The 18402-nt window shown below is 42.3% G+C and overlaps 1 protein-coding gene across 4 annotated transcripts in view; it reads right to left on the minus strand.

Moving 5' to 3' along the window:
- The window catches only part of RFX4 (regulatory factor X4), a 179054-nt gene that overhangs the window by 108152 nt on the left and 52500 nt on the right, over positions 1 to 18402 (minus strand). For all 4 annotated transcript variants that reach the window (XM_033220778.1, XM_033220779.1, XM_033220781.1 and 1 more), the window contains exon 3: positions 14590 to 14650. In XM_033220778.1, the coding sequence (XP_033076669.1) occupies positions 14590 to 14650 (61 nt within the window). The remainder of the gene's footprint in view (positions 1 to 14589; positions 14651 to 18402) is intronic.

Genomic DNA, 18402 nt, shown 5'->3' on the forward strand with positions numbered 1-18402 from the left:
CCGTGATTACTTTAGAATCCTCTTCTTCTCTGCTGTGCTAGGGGTAATGATTCTATACCCGTTACCTTCTTACTGAGTCTCTGTTAGGAATTCTATAGGAGAGATTTTCTACAACTGGGTTTACATCCCAGCCTTGTCACTTGCTGACTTGGTGACGCTGGGCAAGTTACTTAAGCTCAGGCCTCAGTTTCCTTTTGGTGGTATTGAATTGTGAGTGCCTTCTAAAGTGGTTATAATGATTAGATGAGGTAACGTGGGACAAGCATCCGTGTGGTGCCTGGCACGTGCATGGGAAGCACTGAGAAAATGTCAGACCTCCTCATAATTCATTCTTCCTCTCCAGAAAACATTTTTGGGCACGATATATCCTGACTCTGTGCTAGATATTGGGGATATAAACAAAAATTAGATACAGGGTTTAAATAATTTATTATTCTTTAACCCAAACACCAGAATGTAGGCATGCCTCCAATGAATCTTGCCTCCATTGTCCTAGGCACTATGGAAGGTTAAATACCTTTCTGAAGAAAACTGCTGTGGCACAAGGCAATTTGGGAACTTCTCTTAGGGTCATGCCTCCAAAGCCTGGGGTACCTACTGCTAAATCAACTCACCAACAGAAACATTTCTCCTTTGATCATTAACTAGATTTTAGGAAACAACCCAAAGTCATTTGGAAGCAAGTTGGGGGAATAAAGTAACTGGAAACCCAATTTTTTGGGTCAGAAATAAGGCATAATTCCAAAGTGATGAAACAAGTGTCCTCAAGTGGCTTCAAAACTCCCTCTGAGAGCATTTGCCAAAGAAGTGGCCCAGCACTGTCGTAAGTGAAGTGGAATGAGGACATGGCCCCCCAAGGTGCCCACTTGAAAGGGCAGCGCTTGTTCAAGTCATTCCAACATGTGATTGCAAGGACATCAGTTCAATCATTTCATATCCAAACCCCGCAGAGGGGGAACACAACCCTAGGGACACAGACCTGTCAGCACCAAGACAAAACCGGGTGCTGAACAGTCCTCGATCATCTCATCCACTCCCCATCTTCTGGGATGGGGAACACTGAGTAACTTGGGATGGTTTTTAGAAATGTTCCCAGAAACAGTTGATGTAATCCTTTCTAGGTGATCAAATTCCTTGAGGCTGGGATAGTGTCTGAGTCACTTCTGCATCCTTGAGACACAGCATATTCCTTGGCACACAGTAGGTGCTCAATAAGTGTCTTATGGATAGATTATTTCAGTCATGTATTCATTCAACAAATATCTATTGGTCTTATCAGCTGCCAGGCACTGGGGATATCACAGTGAGCAAGATAGTTCATGTTTGCATACAGTGAACAGATTAATGGTAGACAGATGGACAAAGACGTAGATAACCTTTAACTCAACAAGTATTTACTAAGTGCCAGACGATGTTCTAGACATTAAGGAAACAGTGGTGAACAAAACAATGGTCCTGTCCTGAACAGGCTTACATTCTGATGTATGTCTTTGACATCATAAATTGGAATTCTAAGTGTGTTTTCCAGTGGGAAAAGGGTTTCACATAAAGAACAGACTTCTTAGGACTGTCCTAAGCTTCAGGTTCAGTGTGAATGAAAATCAGCCTGGGAGGTTAGCCTGGACCCCTAACTGCCATTCATGGCATTGTTTCTCTATAAAAGTGAGTTCAGAGGTCCAAATAACCAGCTCGCGTACAAACTTGTAGGGGCCATCTGAATAAGACAGCTTTCTCAAACTGGGGTCTCACAGACATGCTTTGTTTTGGCCTGAACAGTGTTGGCCCAATTTTTAAAATTCAGGACATTGCACATAAGAATCTGGATTTCTGGCTTCTTTTGAAAAAGCTGAGATCTGGCAACACTGGACCCATATTCCCGCACGACAACAATTGGCCAGAGCTACATGTGCCCTGGAGTTGGCCAGAGTCCTCACTCCTCCCTATTTCTTTGTACCCTGTCTATTTTCTGTTCCTTGTCTGGCTCCTGTAGGCACTTGTGTTGGCATAAGACATGATCTATGTCCTAGTTAACTTTGCAGTCTATTTGGGGAGAAGCATGCATAAGAAATAATATTTAATTACTATAAACTCCTGACCATAAGTATAGTTGAAGGTGGGAAAACAGAGAGATTGATGTGTAGATGAGAGTAGATAATTAAAGTTTCATGGAAGAATTGGGTTTGGAATTGTGTAACAACAAACAACAACAACAGCTAGCATCTGTTGAGCTCTTACTAGGTGCTGGGCCCTGGGTATCCATGGTCTCATTTGATCTCACAATAACCGTATGGTATGAGGTAGGTATTTATACATATGTTTCAGGATAGGAATCTGAGGCTCACAGGGTGTAACTCATTTGCCCAGTCATGCAGCTAGTAAATAGGAGGGTTTGTCTCACTCCAAACCTCTCGGGTATTCTGCCATGGTAGCTGGGGGAGGGAGGGAGGTTCCAGGCAAGTAGAACAGCGATGATGGGAGACAGTGCCATGTGTTTTGAATGATGGAGATGCCGATCCGAGTGGAGAGAGAGGGAAGGGGTGTCTAAAGGGAAGAACCATGGGAGGTGGAGGGAGTCTTTAAATGCCACACAAATGGATATGATTTGGCTTAAGAATTTAGCACTCCCTTGGAGTTGAAGAGTTACTATAAAAATGTTATTTTCAGAAGAAGGCAGTAGAGTTCTACTCAGGAAGACTGAAAGAAACAAAGACTCAGAGGAGTCAGGAAGACCTGAGTGCTTCCAGGATGCTATAGGAAGAATAATAATGATAATGATAATAGTATCATCAATAACAACAATAACTTACATTAATTTAAACAAATTTAATTTAATAATTTAATAGTTTAATAATTTAAACAATAATTTAAAGCTTAATATGTTCTATTTGCCAGGAATGGCTTGAGTATAATAAAAGAATGTCAAACAACAAAAACAACAACGAAACACCTGTCTCATAGGTATCATCTTAGACTTTTCTTTTTTTTTTCTTTTGAGACAGAGTCTCACTCTGTCACCCAGGCTGGAGTGAAGTGGCACCATCTCGGCTCACTGCAACTTCCGCCTCCAGGGTTCAAGCGATTTTCCTGCCTCAGTCTCCTAAGTAGCTGGGATTACAGGTACCCACCACCATACCTGGCTAATTTTTGTATTTTTAGTAAAGATGAGGTTTCTCCATGTTGGCCAGGCTGGTCTCGAACTCCTGACCTCAAATGATCCTCCCGCCTCAGCCTCCCAAAGTGCTGGGATTACAGGCATGAGCCACCGTGCCTGGCCATCTTTGACTTTTGAGAGTTCCATTAAGCAGTTTTTAAAAGAGATTTGACTTCAACACTTATAGTGGAACATTTTCCATTCTCATGCATATGTAAGAACAATTTGGGCAACCGCAATTTTGTGTATGACAAGTTGTGGGGAAGATAAAAGTATCCCTTTTTGCTTATTTTTGCTAATGGCTTCCTAGAATTTTTTTTGGCCTAGAATTTTTTTTGGCTAAAAATTTTTTTTGGCTTTTTTAAGCATGGGAGTGGCATGCTCAATGCATTCTTTGGAAAGTTTGCTCTGCGCCTCTAGGGGAGGTGGCCCAGGAGGACGATCAAAGCCTGGCACGTACTGGCTGATTAATTAGGACTTGTTGAATGAATGAATGAACACAGGAGACCAATTAGGAGCTATTATAATAGTTCTGGCAGGAAATGATGTGGCAGGAACTGAAGCAGTGGTTGTGGGGGCAGAGATAACACTTAGGGTGTGGGCCTCGTGCTGCCAGATGTGAGGAGGACAGGAGCAACCGAGCAAACTCTCAGGTTCCTAACTGGGCAGAACGCATGAATGGAGGGCTCCATTCCCCACGGTCAGAAGTGCAGAAGGAGAGGACAGTTAAGGGTGAAAATCATGCTTTCAAATGCGGCGTTAAACAGCATGAGTTTCCAAGTACATTCCTGGCACCTTCACTCATTAATTACTTTATTTAAGCTCCCTGTGCCTCAGTTTCCATTTGTTGTTCTTGTGACTTGTGTGCTCACTAAATCTGGCCAAGAGGTCAAGATTAAAATACAAGATCATGGTTAAGAAACATCACATCAAATGAACCCATAGCAGCAACAAACTATTCAAATCAGATAGGTGTAAGTCATGGTTCACACAGGCTGAGCTAATTAAACAGTTACCTGTCAAAGGCCAGAGCCTCCTAAATAAGTATATTTCAGCCCACGTTTTGTTCCTCTTTCCCGAGCTTCTGAGCCTCAAAGTAACTAGGTGGCTTATAACTACGAAGCATTTTAATAAGCTCTATGAACAAATGGATGTAATTGGCAGGGAAGGGCTCCTTTGATGCTTGATGAGTTTCTACAGGAATAGCATCATGACACCTTTGCCCAAACCTCACAAAATCCAGAGGTTCTGCCTGTCTACTAAAGTTGCTAATTGGAATGTCCACTTCCCTGACCAAGGCATGGCAGAAAGAAAGGCAGTTAATTATTCTTCTTCATATCTGATGAAATTTTCCCGTTTCCTCCTCTCTTTTAGAGGACATCATTAGTCTGACATGGTGAACAATGCTCCATTATACCTGGGTTTTTTTTTAATGATCACAAAAAAATTCCCCACTTCTTCCATTTTCCTTATCTTCCATTTAACAACTTGATTATATTTGAATTGAGCCTATCCTATTATGGAGAGATAATGAGCTCAGTCTGCTAGTTAACATGAGTCATTATCTGAGTTATATATTTTTAAGAAGACTTCCTCACAAGGTTTCAGCATGTGGCCTCCTAGGGCACATGGAGGAAGCTTTGTATCAGCACTTAAAATGAAAAGCAAATGTTTCAGCACCTGGCATAATTTCCCACTGTCCTCATTTTAAACCTGTGATTTCTTATACGTATACACCGAGATCTTTTAAACCAATTAGCTGTTTTATATGGGAGCAGCATGATTGATGTATTCTTAGGAAAGGTCGCTCTGCATCAGCTCAAAGTGCTCACTTCTCAAGTTCTTGAACACATGTCAAGAACAGAAACTTTTTTATTCTCTTTTACAAAAAAAAAAAGACAACAGGAATTTTTTTTTTTTTTTTTTTTTTTTTTACAGAAAGCCCAGACTTTACAAGGCAACAGGATTTTAAAAAATATTAACTATTATAACTTATCATTGAAGTTGTCACAGAGATCTGGGACTGTAAGCTATGTAAAAAAAAAAAAAAAAAAAAAAACCCTTGCTAAGCAATCAGGACAAGACAGTAGTCTACACCCATCAGTGGCTCCCTGTTCCTTCTCCACAAAAGTCCAGATTCCTGACCGTGGCATCCAAGGCCCCTGGCTCCTTTTCCGGCCTGCTTTCCCACATGTATACCTCTTTCCAGCCAACTGGACTGTTTCCTGCTCCTGAGACACACCTGGTCACCTTCCACTCCCACACACGATCCATTACCTTCCTACCGCAGGGGATGACCTCTTCCACCATGCTCCATGCATCAAGGCTCAACTCACATTTCTTTTCCTTGGAACTACACTCAGTGCACAACCAGCCCCATCTGCTAACCACTTCTTCATCCTTTCCTCCTTGCCAGATTCGTTTATTCCTTCGGTAACATGTAGAGTGCTGCAGTGGTCTAAATACCAGGTATTGTTATGTCTGTAGAAAAGCCACATCCTCTACTCATAAAGCTCTCACTACTTCCCAGGGATGGCCATAGCTCCTCATAGTTTATGGCCCAAATAGCTTTCCTTAGGAGGCAGCACTGGTTTTAGAGTTTGAGATCACTGAGTTTGAATCCTGCTTCCACCACTTACAAGCTGTATAGCCTGGGGCATGTTACTTGAACTCCCTCACTTCCTTCACCTGTAAAATGAGAGAAACCGTACCATCTCCCAAGCTTGCTGTGAGGACTAGACAAGAATCCATGCACAGCCTGAGGCCCTTTATTGTGGGGGACACTCAATAAAGAATAACGATCAGCATTATTTTACAATATTGTGGAATATTCAGGTAATGTTTTGTCTCTTAAACTGAAAGGCCTTCGAGGGCAGGGACCAAGCCAAATTCCCATTGATGTTAACATGGTTCCTAGCACTGTGTCCTGAACACGGTTGGTAAACACTGCAGGAGGAAGGATGGGAAAGGAGGAAAGGCTGACAGGAAGGAAGACAGGCTTTTGCACAGGTCAAGGGACTCTGGTATTTTATTAATCTTACTATCTGGGTGGTTAAAGGAAAAGCACGGTTAATATTAATACATTTGATTTACATTTTCAAGTGCCTACCGTGCGCTAGCTATGTTCATATTTGCTTTCACTACCCGCACAAGATGAGTAACACTATGCCCCAGGACATACAGGAAGAAATGGAGGGTCAAGGAAATAAAGTGGCTTGTGCACAGCAACTCGGCTGGGAAAAGCTGGGCTAAAAAGTATGAACTCAGGTATGATGCCTCTAAAGTTCTCACTGTGTGCCAGAAACTGACATGCAGTTGGTCAGTCAGCATATGTTTACTGAGCACCTACTATGTGCCAGCCACTGTAGAATACAGCCGTGAACAAGAAGACACTACCCTGCCCTAGCCTTTAAGAAACCGACAGTTTACCAGAAGGAAGATGGGAGCTAAGGAGAGAACACCACCAGCCAGCCAGTGACTAGAAAACAGTGGGCTTTGGCTCATATGGGTTCTGGTTAGGACTGAGGCTGAGTCTAGAAGACTCCAAAGCAAAATAAAACAAACGAAAAACAAATCTATTTCATTACACAACGGTTAAGCCATGCGTTGCTGCTAAGTAGACAAGCCAATCAGAAACATGCGTTTGTGTGGACACTGACATTTCTCAGGGGACCTCAGCTGACCCAGCTTCCTCGTTGTTGAGGATTTCCTTGGGGAGTCAGGAATGTCCCCCTCTTTGTGTAGAAAGAGACTACCTTGGTTTCCTCCTCTTTAAATACAGGTAACTGTCCTGCCTTCTCTGCAGGATTTTCATGAGGATTAGGTGTGCTCAGCAGTGACATCACCTGACAAGCCTGGCATCCCACAGGTGATTGCTGAACGTGTAGGTTTGGCTGATGCGGGGCAATGGACTGAATCAGAGATTTATTTCTGCCATTGTTGTAATGTCTAAACTGGACCAGAACAGTAGCCATAGCCATCCAATTCCTACCCTGGATTTGACCTACAACATACTGAATTAGTGTGCCGGTAAGGCCTGGGCTTAGGCAGCTTCTGGAATCTCTCAGCTCAGTTTTTGGTTATTCAAGTCCCTTCTTTTTTTTTTTTTTTTTTGATAAAACTAGGCAATGTATTAAGCACAGTGTTGCAATTTCCATTCGGTTCCCAATGCTTCTATTGGGGCCTAGGCTACAGGTTTGCAGCCCAGAACTCTGGTGGTCCTGGACAGTAGCTGAGGTGATTTTGGCACCATCCCCTACCAGCAGCTACCTCCTCAGCGGTCTCTTTCCACCTATACCCAGTGTCTACTCATCTCTACTGCACTTTGCCATTATGAATAGGGCCGTGCAGAACATCTTCATATGTGCCCCCTTACACACCTGTGTGGGAGTGTTTCTCCCTGCTGGCATCAAGAAGCAGAGCTGCTGGGTACATGTGCTTCAAATGCCAATGGGATTGCAAAATTGCAAATGGCTTTACCATTTGACACATTTACCCACAGCACAAAATACTTTTTTTTTTTTTTTTTAAGTTGTGGTTCCACAACACAGCATCTCATTCCCTGAGACATTTCTGCCCTTGGCATTGGGTTGTCCAGCTTAACTGACCTTTCTCCATCTGTAGCTGAGGTCATCTGGAGGGACACAGTCACATCTAGTGGCATTATCTATCAACACTGGCTGCGTTCAGAGCTAAAAGTGTTCAGCCTCCCTTTTTAGAACTATGTTACCTAACTCATATTATGAAAGCAGACAATGTTCTGCTGCTGTTGAGTAAGAATCAAGTCACAAATGGGTGCAGAATGTCAGTTATCGGTTACATCCAATGAGTCTGGTCTAGCAGCTGTGATCTGGTCTAAAACTTAAATGTATTTCTTCTTTGGAACAATGCCAAACCCAATTTCTTACCTATGACCTTCCAGAACATTCTAAAGAGAAATTCTAAATTTCTTTTGTTTCATATTAATTTGGAATATTGATAGCTTGTCAACCAGCCAAGTCCTCAATTTATTTTTTTTCAAAAGAAAGGAAAATCTGCCCCCAATCCCCCCCCGAAAGTGACAATTTGATCTTCTGTCCTCCTCCTTTTTGGAAGAGCCTCATTTCTTCGGTAAATTGCTGGAAGGGAAAATGTCCCCACCCAGAAGGTGCACAAGGAGCTCTGGGTAAGGGCGGCAAGGGTGGCGGGTGAGGGCGGGGCACAGAGGGGGCATGTGTTGGCAGCAAGTAGGCCGGGACTGCGGAACAGGCTGCTTTCCATTTCGAAATTCTCTGCATGAATAGAGGTTATTGTGCGGCTGGGATTCCAGCAGCGCTCACCATCCCCAGTGAGTTGGGATTTACTAACCCTCGTGACCAAGGATGCTGGAAAGTGTTTGGCAGAAGGCATTTGACAATATTTGCCTGTTTTCTGCTGGGAGTTGCCTCCAGATCACGTGGCCTCAATTATTTTAGGCTGCTTGGCTGCTGTATTATTTGTTCTTAGAGCGGTGTTATTTGTTCTAGGGGGAGAGGGAGGGGGTTTGTGGCAAGGAAGGGGAAGAAGGAGAAGCAAACAGCTCCTAACCCAATTCCAATAACAAGCCAAATGTCCCAGGAGAGCTCGGCACTGTCAGGCGGGTGGCGGGCGCCTGAGTGGTGCGGCCAGGGTCCTTTCCTGCGCCTGCCCTGCTCTCTGTCCTCAGGGGCTGGCCACTGCCGCTGGAGAGAGGGCACAGCATGAAGGACATAAATGCCTCAGAGAATGAGATGCTTGTCTTAGCGTTAGGTTCCTGTTTTGTTTTGTAAGTATTTTGCACTGCAGATGAAGATATAAAATGGTAAAGCCATTTGATGGGCAATTTTGCAATCCCATCAACACTTCAAGTGTTAATGGAGCAATTCTGCTTCTTGATACAGACATGAAGAAACACTCCCACGGTGTCCAAGGGGGCACACACGAAGATGTTCTGTGAGGCCCTATTTGCAATGGCAAAGATGAGATTTGAACACAACTTAAAAGTTCATCAAAAGGGAAGTGGCGCCGGGTGTGGTGGCTCATACCTGTAATCCCAACACTTTGGGAGGCTGGAGCACTTGAGGTCGGGAGTTCAAGACCAGCCTGGCCAACATGGTAAAACCTCATCTCTACCAAAATACAAAAATTAACTGGACATGGCGGTGTGTGCCTGTAATCCCAGCTACTTGGAAGGCTGAGGCAGGAGAATTGCTTGAACCTGGGAGGTGGAGATTGCAGTGAGCCGAGATCACACCATTGCACTCCAGCCTGAGTGACAGAGCAAGATTCTGTCTCAAAAAAAAAAGGGAAATGGCAACATTAATTCTGCCATTGTCTTATGCTGACCACTGCGCTGCAGTTAAAATGAGATTGTTCTTTATGAACCATAGGTGTAGTTTCAGGACATTCTACTGAGGAAGAAAGCAAGTAGTGGATCAATATAGCATAACAGGTTGTGGGTCCATGTTTTTAGTGTGTTACATCTGCATGCTTTTTATAAAGAAGACAATGCTAAATTAAAAACTACAGTTCAGAAACTTCTACAGATACATATGTGTGCAAATGCATATCTGTAATACATATCTACACATATGTATACACACAGGTGCACACATGCACACACGTCTCACTGGTAATAGGGTTGCTTTTGAGGAGAAGGCAAAGAACTACAAGGAGAAATGGACTGGAGTCTTACCTATAATGTTTTTAATTTTTTAACAAGGAAATGTATTTTTTGTGTAAATAAAATAAAAGTAAAGCAAAAATATACTTTAAATGCGCTCAGGATATGAGTAAATTGTCCATCACTGGATACAGGCTGCCCCCAGGGCAGGGTGTCACTTGGGAGAGGCAGTTCCCTTCATGTTTTGCTGAGGATCACTCCTTGGAAGGATTCAGCCTCCCAGCAGGGGGAACAATGTCTCAATGCCCCAGGGCAGTCTGGGCACACACAACATCCACCACTCCTTCCTGGGATGGGAGCAGGCTGAGCTTGCTGAAGGACCAACGAGAAGGTGGCCCATGTGGTTGGAGCATAGCACACAAGGAGGAGAGTGACACAAGATGAGGTGGAAGGATTCAGCCTCCCAGCAGGGGGAACAATAAGGAACAACAGGATAAATTTACTTATATACTGTTTTTTTTTTTTTAAGCTTACAAAAGAAGAAGAAAATTAGACAAAGGAAAGAAGAGATTGAAAAAGTATGTAAGCATCAGATTTTGCTCTCAACCCCATGGCAGCCAGAGCAAAAAGGGGGCACGTTGTAAATTATGTCACTTTTCCTTGTAAAATGGAGGGTGCATCCACTCTCTTTTCAGAGATAAAGTTTTTATACTGAAACAATATTGTTAAAAAAATGATACATGTGCAGCTTTACATAGGAGGTCACCTGTCCTCCACCACCATTTTAAGCATGACTGTTCCTAAGTTTAATGTCCTACTTTCTCTTCCTTACTGCTTACGTATCTTCTCCCCTGCCCGCTTCTCCCGCCTCATCTTGTGTCACTCTCCTCCTTGTGTGCTATGCTCCAACCACATGGGCCACCTTCTCGTTGGTCCTTCAGCAAGCTCAGCCTGCTCCCATCCCAGGAAGGAGTGGTGGATGTTGTGTGTGCCCAGACTGCCCTGGGGCATTGAGACATTGTTCCCCCTGCTGGGAGGCTGAATCCTTCCAAAGAGTGATCCTCAGCAAAACATGAAGGGAACTGCCTCTTCCAAGTGACACCCCGCCCTGGGGGCAGCCTGTATCCAGTGATGGACAATGGGGCTGGGGATAAAGGCCTGGATCTGTTGCTTTGATTCAGGTCATCTTTAACTGGCCGTCCCCACCTCAGAACCCCCTGTAGGATGGGCTGAAGCCTCTGTGAGAACCTCTTCACTGCCCAACACCCGCTCTGTCTATTCCAGCATCCCTCACACTACCATGGGTGTGGAGGCTGGGCACATGCCCCAATCAACCACCTGTATGCACAACTCTGCTCAATCCGGAGAGGCCACCTACAATTGTAGAAGCTGTTCTCTCCACCTGGGACATTCCCCTGTCCCTGGTTTTCACACTGTCATGGTGTCATCCATCTATCCACTGAAATGTCACCTTCTCAGAGAAGCTTGCCCTTACTGCTCAACCTGACATAGCCTCTCAGACACTATCCTGTTAGCCAAGTTGAAGTCTCTGCACAGCGCTTCTCACTATCTAATACATTACTTGTTTATCTGTCAATCATTAGTCATTTTTAAAAATAGAGACAGGGTCTTGCTCTGTCACCCAGGCTCGAGTACAGTGGCACAATCAGTCTGCTATAGTCTTGAAGTCTGAGGCTCAAGCCATACTCCTGTCTCAGCCTCCAGAGTAGGTAAGACTACAGGTTTATGCCACCATGCCCAGCTAAGATTTTTGTTTTTTGCAGAGACAGGGTCTCACTATGTTGCCCAGACTAGTCTTGAGCTCCTGGCTTCAAGTGATCCTCCCACCTCAGCCTCTCAAAGTGCTTGGATTATAGGCGTGAGCCACTGCACCCTGAGTGTCATCAGTTTAAATATATACATATATTTCAGCTGGGCATGGTGGCTCACACCTGTAATTCCAACACTTTGAGAGGCTGAGGCAGGTGGATCACATGAGGTCTGGAGTTCGATACCGGCCTGACCAACATGGAGAAACCCTGTCTCTACGAAAAATACAATATTAGCCGGGTGTGGTGGTGCATGTCTGTAATCCCAGCTACTTGGGAGGCTAAGGCAGGAGAATCACTTGAACCCAGGAGGCAGAGGTTGCGGTGAGCCGAGATCACGCCACTGCACTCCAGCCCGGGCAACAAGAGCAAAACTCTGTCTCAAAAAAAAAAAAAAAAAAAAAATCTATCTATCTATGTATCTACCTATCTACCTATATCTATATCTATAGATGGAGATATAGATATTTCCCCCATCATCGGCTCCTTTTCTTGGTCTACCTTATCCACCACTGCATTTCCAGAGCCTAGAACAAGGACCTAGCAAATACCAGGTGCTCAGTAAACATTTCTCAAATTAGTTAATGACTGAAATTCTAAAACATAATATAAAGATAATTAGAGGAAACGTTAATGTTCTTTAAACAACTTGATGGCTTTTGATAAGAATAAGGCTAAAATGTACAAATTCCCAAATTTGGTTTGGCTTTGAAAATAGATGTATCATTAAAAAAAGTTCACTGACCTTGTGACTTGGAGAGTAAAATTTCTTCTGGAATGATCTACGTGACCCTTTATTTAGAAGAACAGATATTTTGTGCAGAATTAGGTAGCATAGAAGGAGATGTGGCTGTGCCTATGCCAGGGAGGAGACGGGGCCTGCTCCAGGCTGTCCTTGTGGGTCTCAGAAGGAAGGCGTGAGCTGAAGGATCGACTGAGCCCCCACCCCACGCCAGATGCTGCTCAAGCACCTTCTATGGAACAACTAATTTCATCTTCATGACTACCCTATGAGCTAGACACTATTGCTATCCCCATTTTATAGGTGAGTAAACTGAGGCACAGAGAGGTTAAGGAACTTGCCCAAGATTTCACAGCTTGTAAGTGGCAGAGCTGGAGTTAAGCCATGACAGCTTGATTTCAGAGACTCCACCATTTACAGTCTCACTGTTGCCAGGCAGATGTCCTGGAATCACAGAAAAATAGACATGAACAAGGTGATTTTCTTCTAGTTCCTTTCAAATTTTTTACTCTGAAACATATGACATGTTCAGGTTATTAAAGCAAGAATGTCTGTTGGCTGGGTGTGGTGGCTTACACCTGTAATCCCACCACTTAGAGAGGCCGGGGCGGAAGGGTCACCTGAGGTCAGGAGTTCAAGACCAGCCTAGCCAACATGGTGAAACCGCGTCTCTACAAAAAGCACAAAAATTAGCCAGGCATGTTGGTGGGCGCCTGTGATCCCAGCTACTTGGGACGCTGAGGTAAGAGGATCACTTGAACCCAGAGGGCGGAGGTCGCAGTGAGCCAAAATCACGCCACAGCACTCCAGCCTAGGCAACAGAGTGAGACTCCACCTCAAAAAAAAAAAAAAAAAAAAAAAAGTCTGTCAATTCCGTGCATTTCTAAAATCTCTCACTCCCAAAGTCCTTTACATCAATGCCTCATTCGATGTCTTGGCACTATGGGAACTTGCGTGGCTGTAATACTTAGGGAAGGGTGAAGGGTGAGATTTGATCTGAGAAGTAAAGTAGAATTTTAAATAAAGCAAAAAGCAGGAAATGCAATGAGGAAAAGGTCTATAGGAACAAATGATGGAAATAAGCCAAAAGGCTGGAAATAGAGCTCTTGAAAACAACCTTTGCTATTCTTGAAGCAAAACAAGCTGACTGCTGAGGCTCTTGTTAGAGAAGATTGAGTTACGCTCCTGAGTGCTTTCTCCCAGTGTTGTTTTCCTCTCACCTCTGGATGGATTAGACTAGAGAATCTAATATGATTTGCTCATTAAAGCCCATCTGCTTCCTTTTCTGATCTGTCCTCTCTCTCTAGCCTTCCTAATGTTTCTTTTCCTTTCTTTCCAAGCATGAGCTTTGCAGTTAAAGAGACCCAGCCAGGTTCCTGCCTCTGCCACCGATTGGCTGTGTGCCTATTCAGGCAAATGATTTAACTGGTTCAGCTTCATTTTCCTCATCAGTTAAATGGGCACAACAACAGCAACTTCACAGAATTGTGAGAATGAAATGAGGCATATGTATAAAGTGCCTAGCATGGAGGGGTGCATATAATGCACCCCTTCCTTTCTTTTCCCCATTTCTCTTTCCTTCCCCTTCATTCCTTAATTCCTTCATATTTGCTGGGCTGCACTGCAACAGGAATAATCGCCTTCAATGGCCAAGATTCTCCATGGTGTGAATCTCAGGCATAGAGAGCTCTAGTGTTCAAAGCTACAACATAATTTCCAACTAAAGCTTTTAGAGGAGAATTTATCTGTAAATACCAAACACAAGTGCAACCACTTAAACATCAGTAAATATTTCATCAAGCCCAGGAATGCCAAATATTAAAGAGAAAGCCATTCTAGTAGATTACTCTTATTAGTGTTATTAATGTTAAAATAATTATATATAGTTGCAATTAATTATGAATTAAGGGTTCATTGGTAAGAGTCAATAGACATCTGTTTCTATTATAAATTGTAATAATGGATTCTATTAAAATCAATTAATAACACCATGGGGAATCCAGTCCTTGCCAGTGTTTGGATAACAGAAAAAACATCTACCCTAAAATAAAATATGAAAATTCCAATCTCCAGGCTAGATCTAAGGCTAGTGGAGCATTTTACATATACTGCAAATTAAATAGATTTCATGTTGGTTGTGGGATGTCAAGTTATGACAATGTTAAAATATCCAAGTGATATCCTATCCTATAGGTAAGAAGATATGAGCATCCTCTGAAGAGAGAACTTGCTAAAAATGGAAACTTACCATTGCAGAGTAGCAGGAGTGGAGTGGGGCTTGGATGCTCTATTATTTTCTTTTTCCTCATCTGTTAAAGGAAAGAAAAAGAAGCTAACTTCAGTAGGAAACAATAAGAAAAAGTAAAAGTCCTGCCGACTCTCCCAAGTTTCAAAAGACTATGTTTCTCTGAAATGTTGATGCTTTGAAACAGTATTTTGGCTTTTCCAACATGTTAGACTCATCATACTTTAATACAAAAAAAAAAGCAAAATTGACTTTTATTTTAAAACTCTTATATCAATTTTGTTTTTATTTGACACAATGTGTTAGAGTTTGAAGAGCATTTCCCTTTATCACTGACCAATGTGATCACACTCATCCAGTCAGTATTTTCCTAACTGAAGCAGGACAGACTACAATTTCAACCCTAAAAACATAGGGAACTCACTCACTGCTATGGACTGAATATTTGTGTCCCCCCCCAAATTTATGTGTTGAAACCTAATCCCCAAGATGATGATGATATTTGAAGGTGGGGCCTTTAGGAAGTGATCAGTCATGAGTCTTGTGAATGAAATTAGTGTCTTTATGAAAGAGACCCCAGAGAGCTCCCCCATACCCCTTTCTCCCCTCTGAGAAGAAGAGAGAAGACAGCGAGAAGATAGCCATCTATGAACCAGGAAGTGGGCCCTCACCACACCCAAATCTGCTATTGCCTTGATCTTGGACTTCCCAGCCTCCAGAACTGGGAGAATAAATCTCTGTTAATTAATAAATCTTTGAGAATAAACAATAGATAAATAAATCTCTGTTGTTCATAACCCACCCAGTTTATGGTATTTTGTTATGAAAACCTGAACAGACTAAGCTCTTCACCATTTGTTGTTTGTAACCCCAATGAAGCAGAGCCTTAATGTAGAGTAGGGAAAGTATAAGTGTTCAGAAGAAGAATCAGGTTAGCAATGCAATGGAGCAGGGTTTAGCACGTATTTTCTGTAAAGGACCTGATAGTAAATATTTTAGGGTTTGTGGACCAATAGTAAAAATCAAGAATATTATATAGAATTTATATGACAGGAGAGAAAACAAGTTTCCATGAAATATTTATTGATAAAATTCAATGTAAGGCCAGGCACAGTGGCTCACACCTGTAATCCCAGCACTTTGGGAGGCCAAGGTGAGTGGATCACTTGAGGTCAGGAGTTCAAGATCAGCCTGGCCAACATGGTGAAACTGTCTCTACTAAAAATACAAAAATTAGCCAGGCGTGGTGGCGCGCACCTGTAATCTCAGCTACTCAGGAGGCTGAGGCAGGAAAATCACTTGAACCTGGGAGGCGGAGGTTGCAGAGAGCCAAGATGGTGCCACGGCACTCCAGTCTGGACAACAGAGCAAGAATAAAAAAAAAAAAAAATCCAGTGTAATAGTAATAATTGAATATAATTTTTGTAATACATGTCTATTAATGAGAAGAATTAAATTAATTTTGGGTGTGTGGGTAACATTCTCCTAATTGGGATTAAAATTAATGCTGCCTATTATTAAATAGACTACAAAAGTTGATCTGTAAAGACCATTTTTAGCTTGCAGCCCCACAAGCATCAGGCCAGATTTGGCTCACATGATCCTGATTTGCTGAGTCCTGCAATACCACAGTCTGAACAACAGATTAATTTTTAGCATATCTAAAAAAAATTTGTCACAATTTCATCATGGATTTACTGAGAAATACTTATACTCAGTCTCTTATCCAGTTCCTAACAAAGATTATTGATAGGAACAGTCAACATAAAATTCCTTGGTTCACAAAATTTGGTCCAAGATAATTAGGACAAATAAGAGTCTCAAGAAGAAAAGCAATAATGTCAAAGCCTATAAATATTATCAATAAAATTTAATATAGACATTAAAAAGATAAATGAAATCAATCTGTGGCATAAAACTTATATGGAAAAGAATTGGTATCTAAGAAAACAGTTTAAGTAAAACAAAAATGAAAATGGAAAAAAATGAAAATGTCATATGATGTATAGAAAAATTTTTCTAAAATTAAATTAGCTCATCAAAGCTGAATCCAGAAAATATCTTCTTGATGAAAATTGATCAATATTGGTGTAATTCTTATTTAAATGTCTGCTTATAAGCACTGTGGCAGATACTGTTGTTGCTTAATCAAAACCTACATGTACCCACCTTCTTCCTTATATATAGAAGCCCAGTTTAGAGAGGATTGTGTGTTCAAGGAGAGTGACCCCCTTTCAAATTCTGGAAAGGTGAATGTTGATTCATTTACGACAATCATGATAATTAATTTTATGTCATCTAGCCACTGATTGGATTAGGTGGAGCATGTAACATGATGTAGGCTGATCACATTTCAGGAGACGCTCTCTCTCAGGGCTTCTGGGAAAAGTATTTTTCCCTAATAAAATTGAAGGAGTGAGAGATTCTCACCTGTTCTACTTTTGAATGTGGCTTTGAGATGACACAATAACTAGATGAAAGCAGCAAACTTGGGATGGGGAAAAACGCAATCTGAGGACAAAGTCAACACCTAGGAAGGCAGAGAAAAAAAGGGAAAGCTTGGGGGCTCTGATTGTCACGTGGTGCCTCTGATGAACCAATCCAAACAATGGCTGCCTCCTGTTCTATGAGATAGCACAGTTTCTTCGGTTGATAAAACTTCCTTTCATTGGGTATTCTCTTCCGTGCCACCAAAACTATTCTAACTGATGGTTAGAACCCAAACCACACTAATGCTAAATGTTCTCAGGAACGGAATGTAAAATACATCATAGACTCAACACCTGTTCATGATGCTTTGTCAACCTGGAGTTCTTCTAAATAGATGTTTCTCATCCTTTCCAGCCTGGAATAAATGCCACCGACTCTTTGAAGCCTTCCTTGATACTCTCTTAGTCAGGAATCAATCATTGATCCTAACTCTGTGCTTCTATAACACATTATTCACCTCTTAGCTGTCCTGTGTAGCCACCTGGATCATTATTTCTTTTTTTTTTTTTTTTTTTTTTGAGACGGAGTTCTGCTCTTGTCGCCCAGGCTGGAGTGCAATGGCACAATCTCAGCTCACTGCAACCTCCACCTCCCAGGTTCAGGTGATTCTTCTGCCTCAGCCCTCCAAGTAGCTGGGATTACAAGTGCCCACAACCATGCCTGGCTAATTTTTGTATTTTTTAGTAGAGTCGGGGTTTCACCATGTTGGTCAGGCTGATGCCAAACTCCTGCCCTCAGGCGACTGGATTATTATTTCTGTACACATCCATCCCTTCTGCTCAAGCATAAACTCAGTGAGAAGGCAAGAGTGGTATCTCAGTCATCTGCATTACCTCCTTCAGCACCTAGCACAGCACCTTCCACTTAGTATTTAAATAGTTAAGTGTGCCTTCTCCAGTCTTAAAGAACAGCACAATATAGAGCGTGAACATGTGGGTCTCACAAGAATGTGGGTAAGTGAACACCTAAGTACTCAGAACAATACTCAACCTCAGTTGTTCACAAAGAAATAAAAAGGAAGCAATGAGTCACTCTTTATATCTCTGAGGGAAAAGCAAATTTAAATAATGACAATTTTTGATGCTGGTGTATACATGGTGAAATTGACACTCTCAGAGTTCTTTATACCTGAAGGTAGTGTTAATGTTTTTAGTATGCAATTTGGCAGAATGTTGAGAACCATCTAAAATGGTCAGCTGCTTACAACCCAATGTCTAGAAATTACAATACTAAGCAAATCATCGAAGAGAAAGAAAGGGCTATATAAAAAACAAGGGACCGGGTGCAGTGGCTCACGCCTGTAATCCCAGCACTTTGGAAGGTGGA

The sequence above is a fragment of the Trachypithecus francoisi genome, unplaced genomic scaffold (genome assembly GCF_009764315.1).
Source record: "Trachypithecus francoisi isolate TF-2019V2 unplaced genomic scaffold, Tfra_2.0 Lachesis_group11, whole genome shotgun sequence".
In the NCBI taxonomy this organism is placed as follows: Eukaryota; Metazoa; Chordata; class Mammalia; order Primates; family Cercopithecidae; genus Trachypithecus; species Trachypithecus francoisi.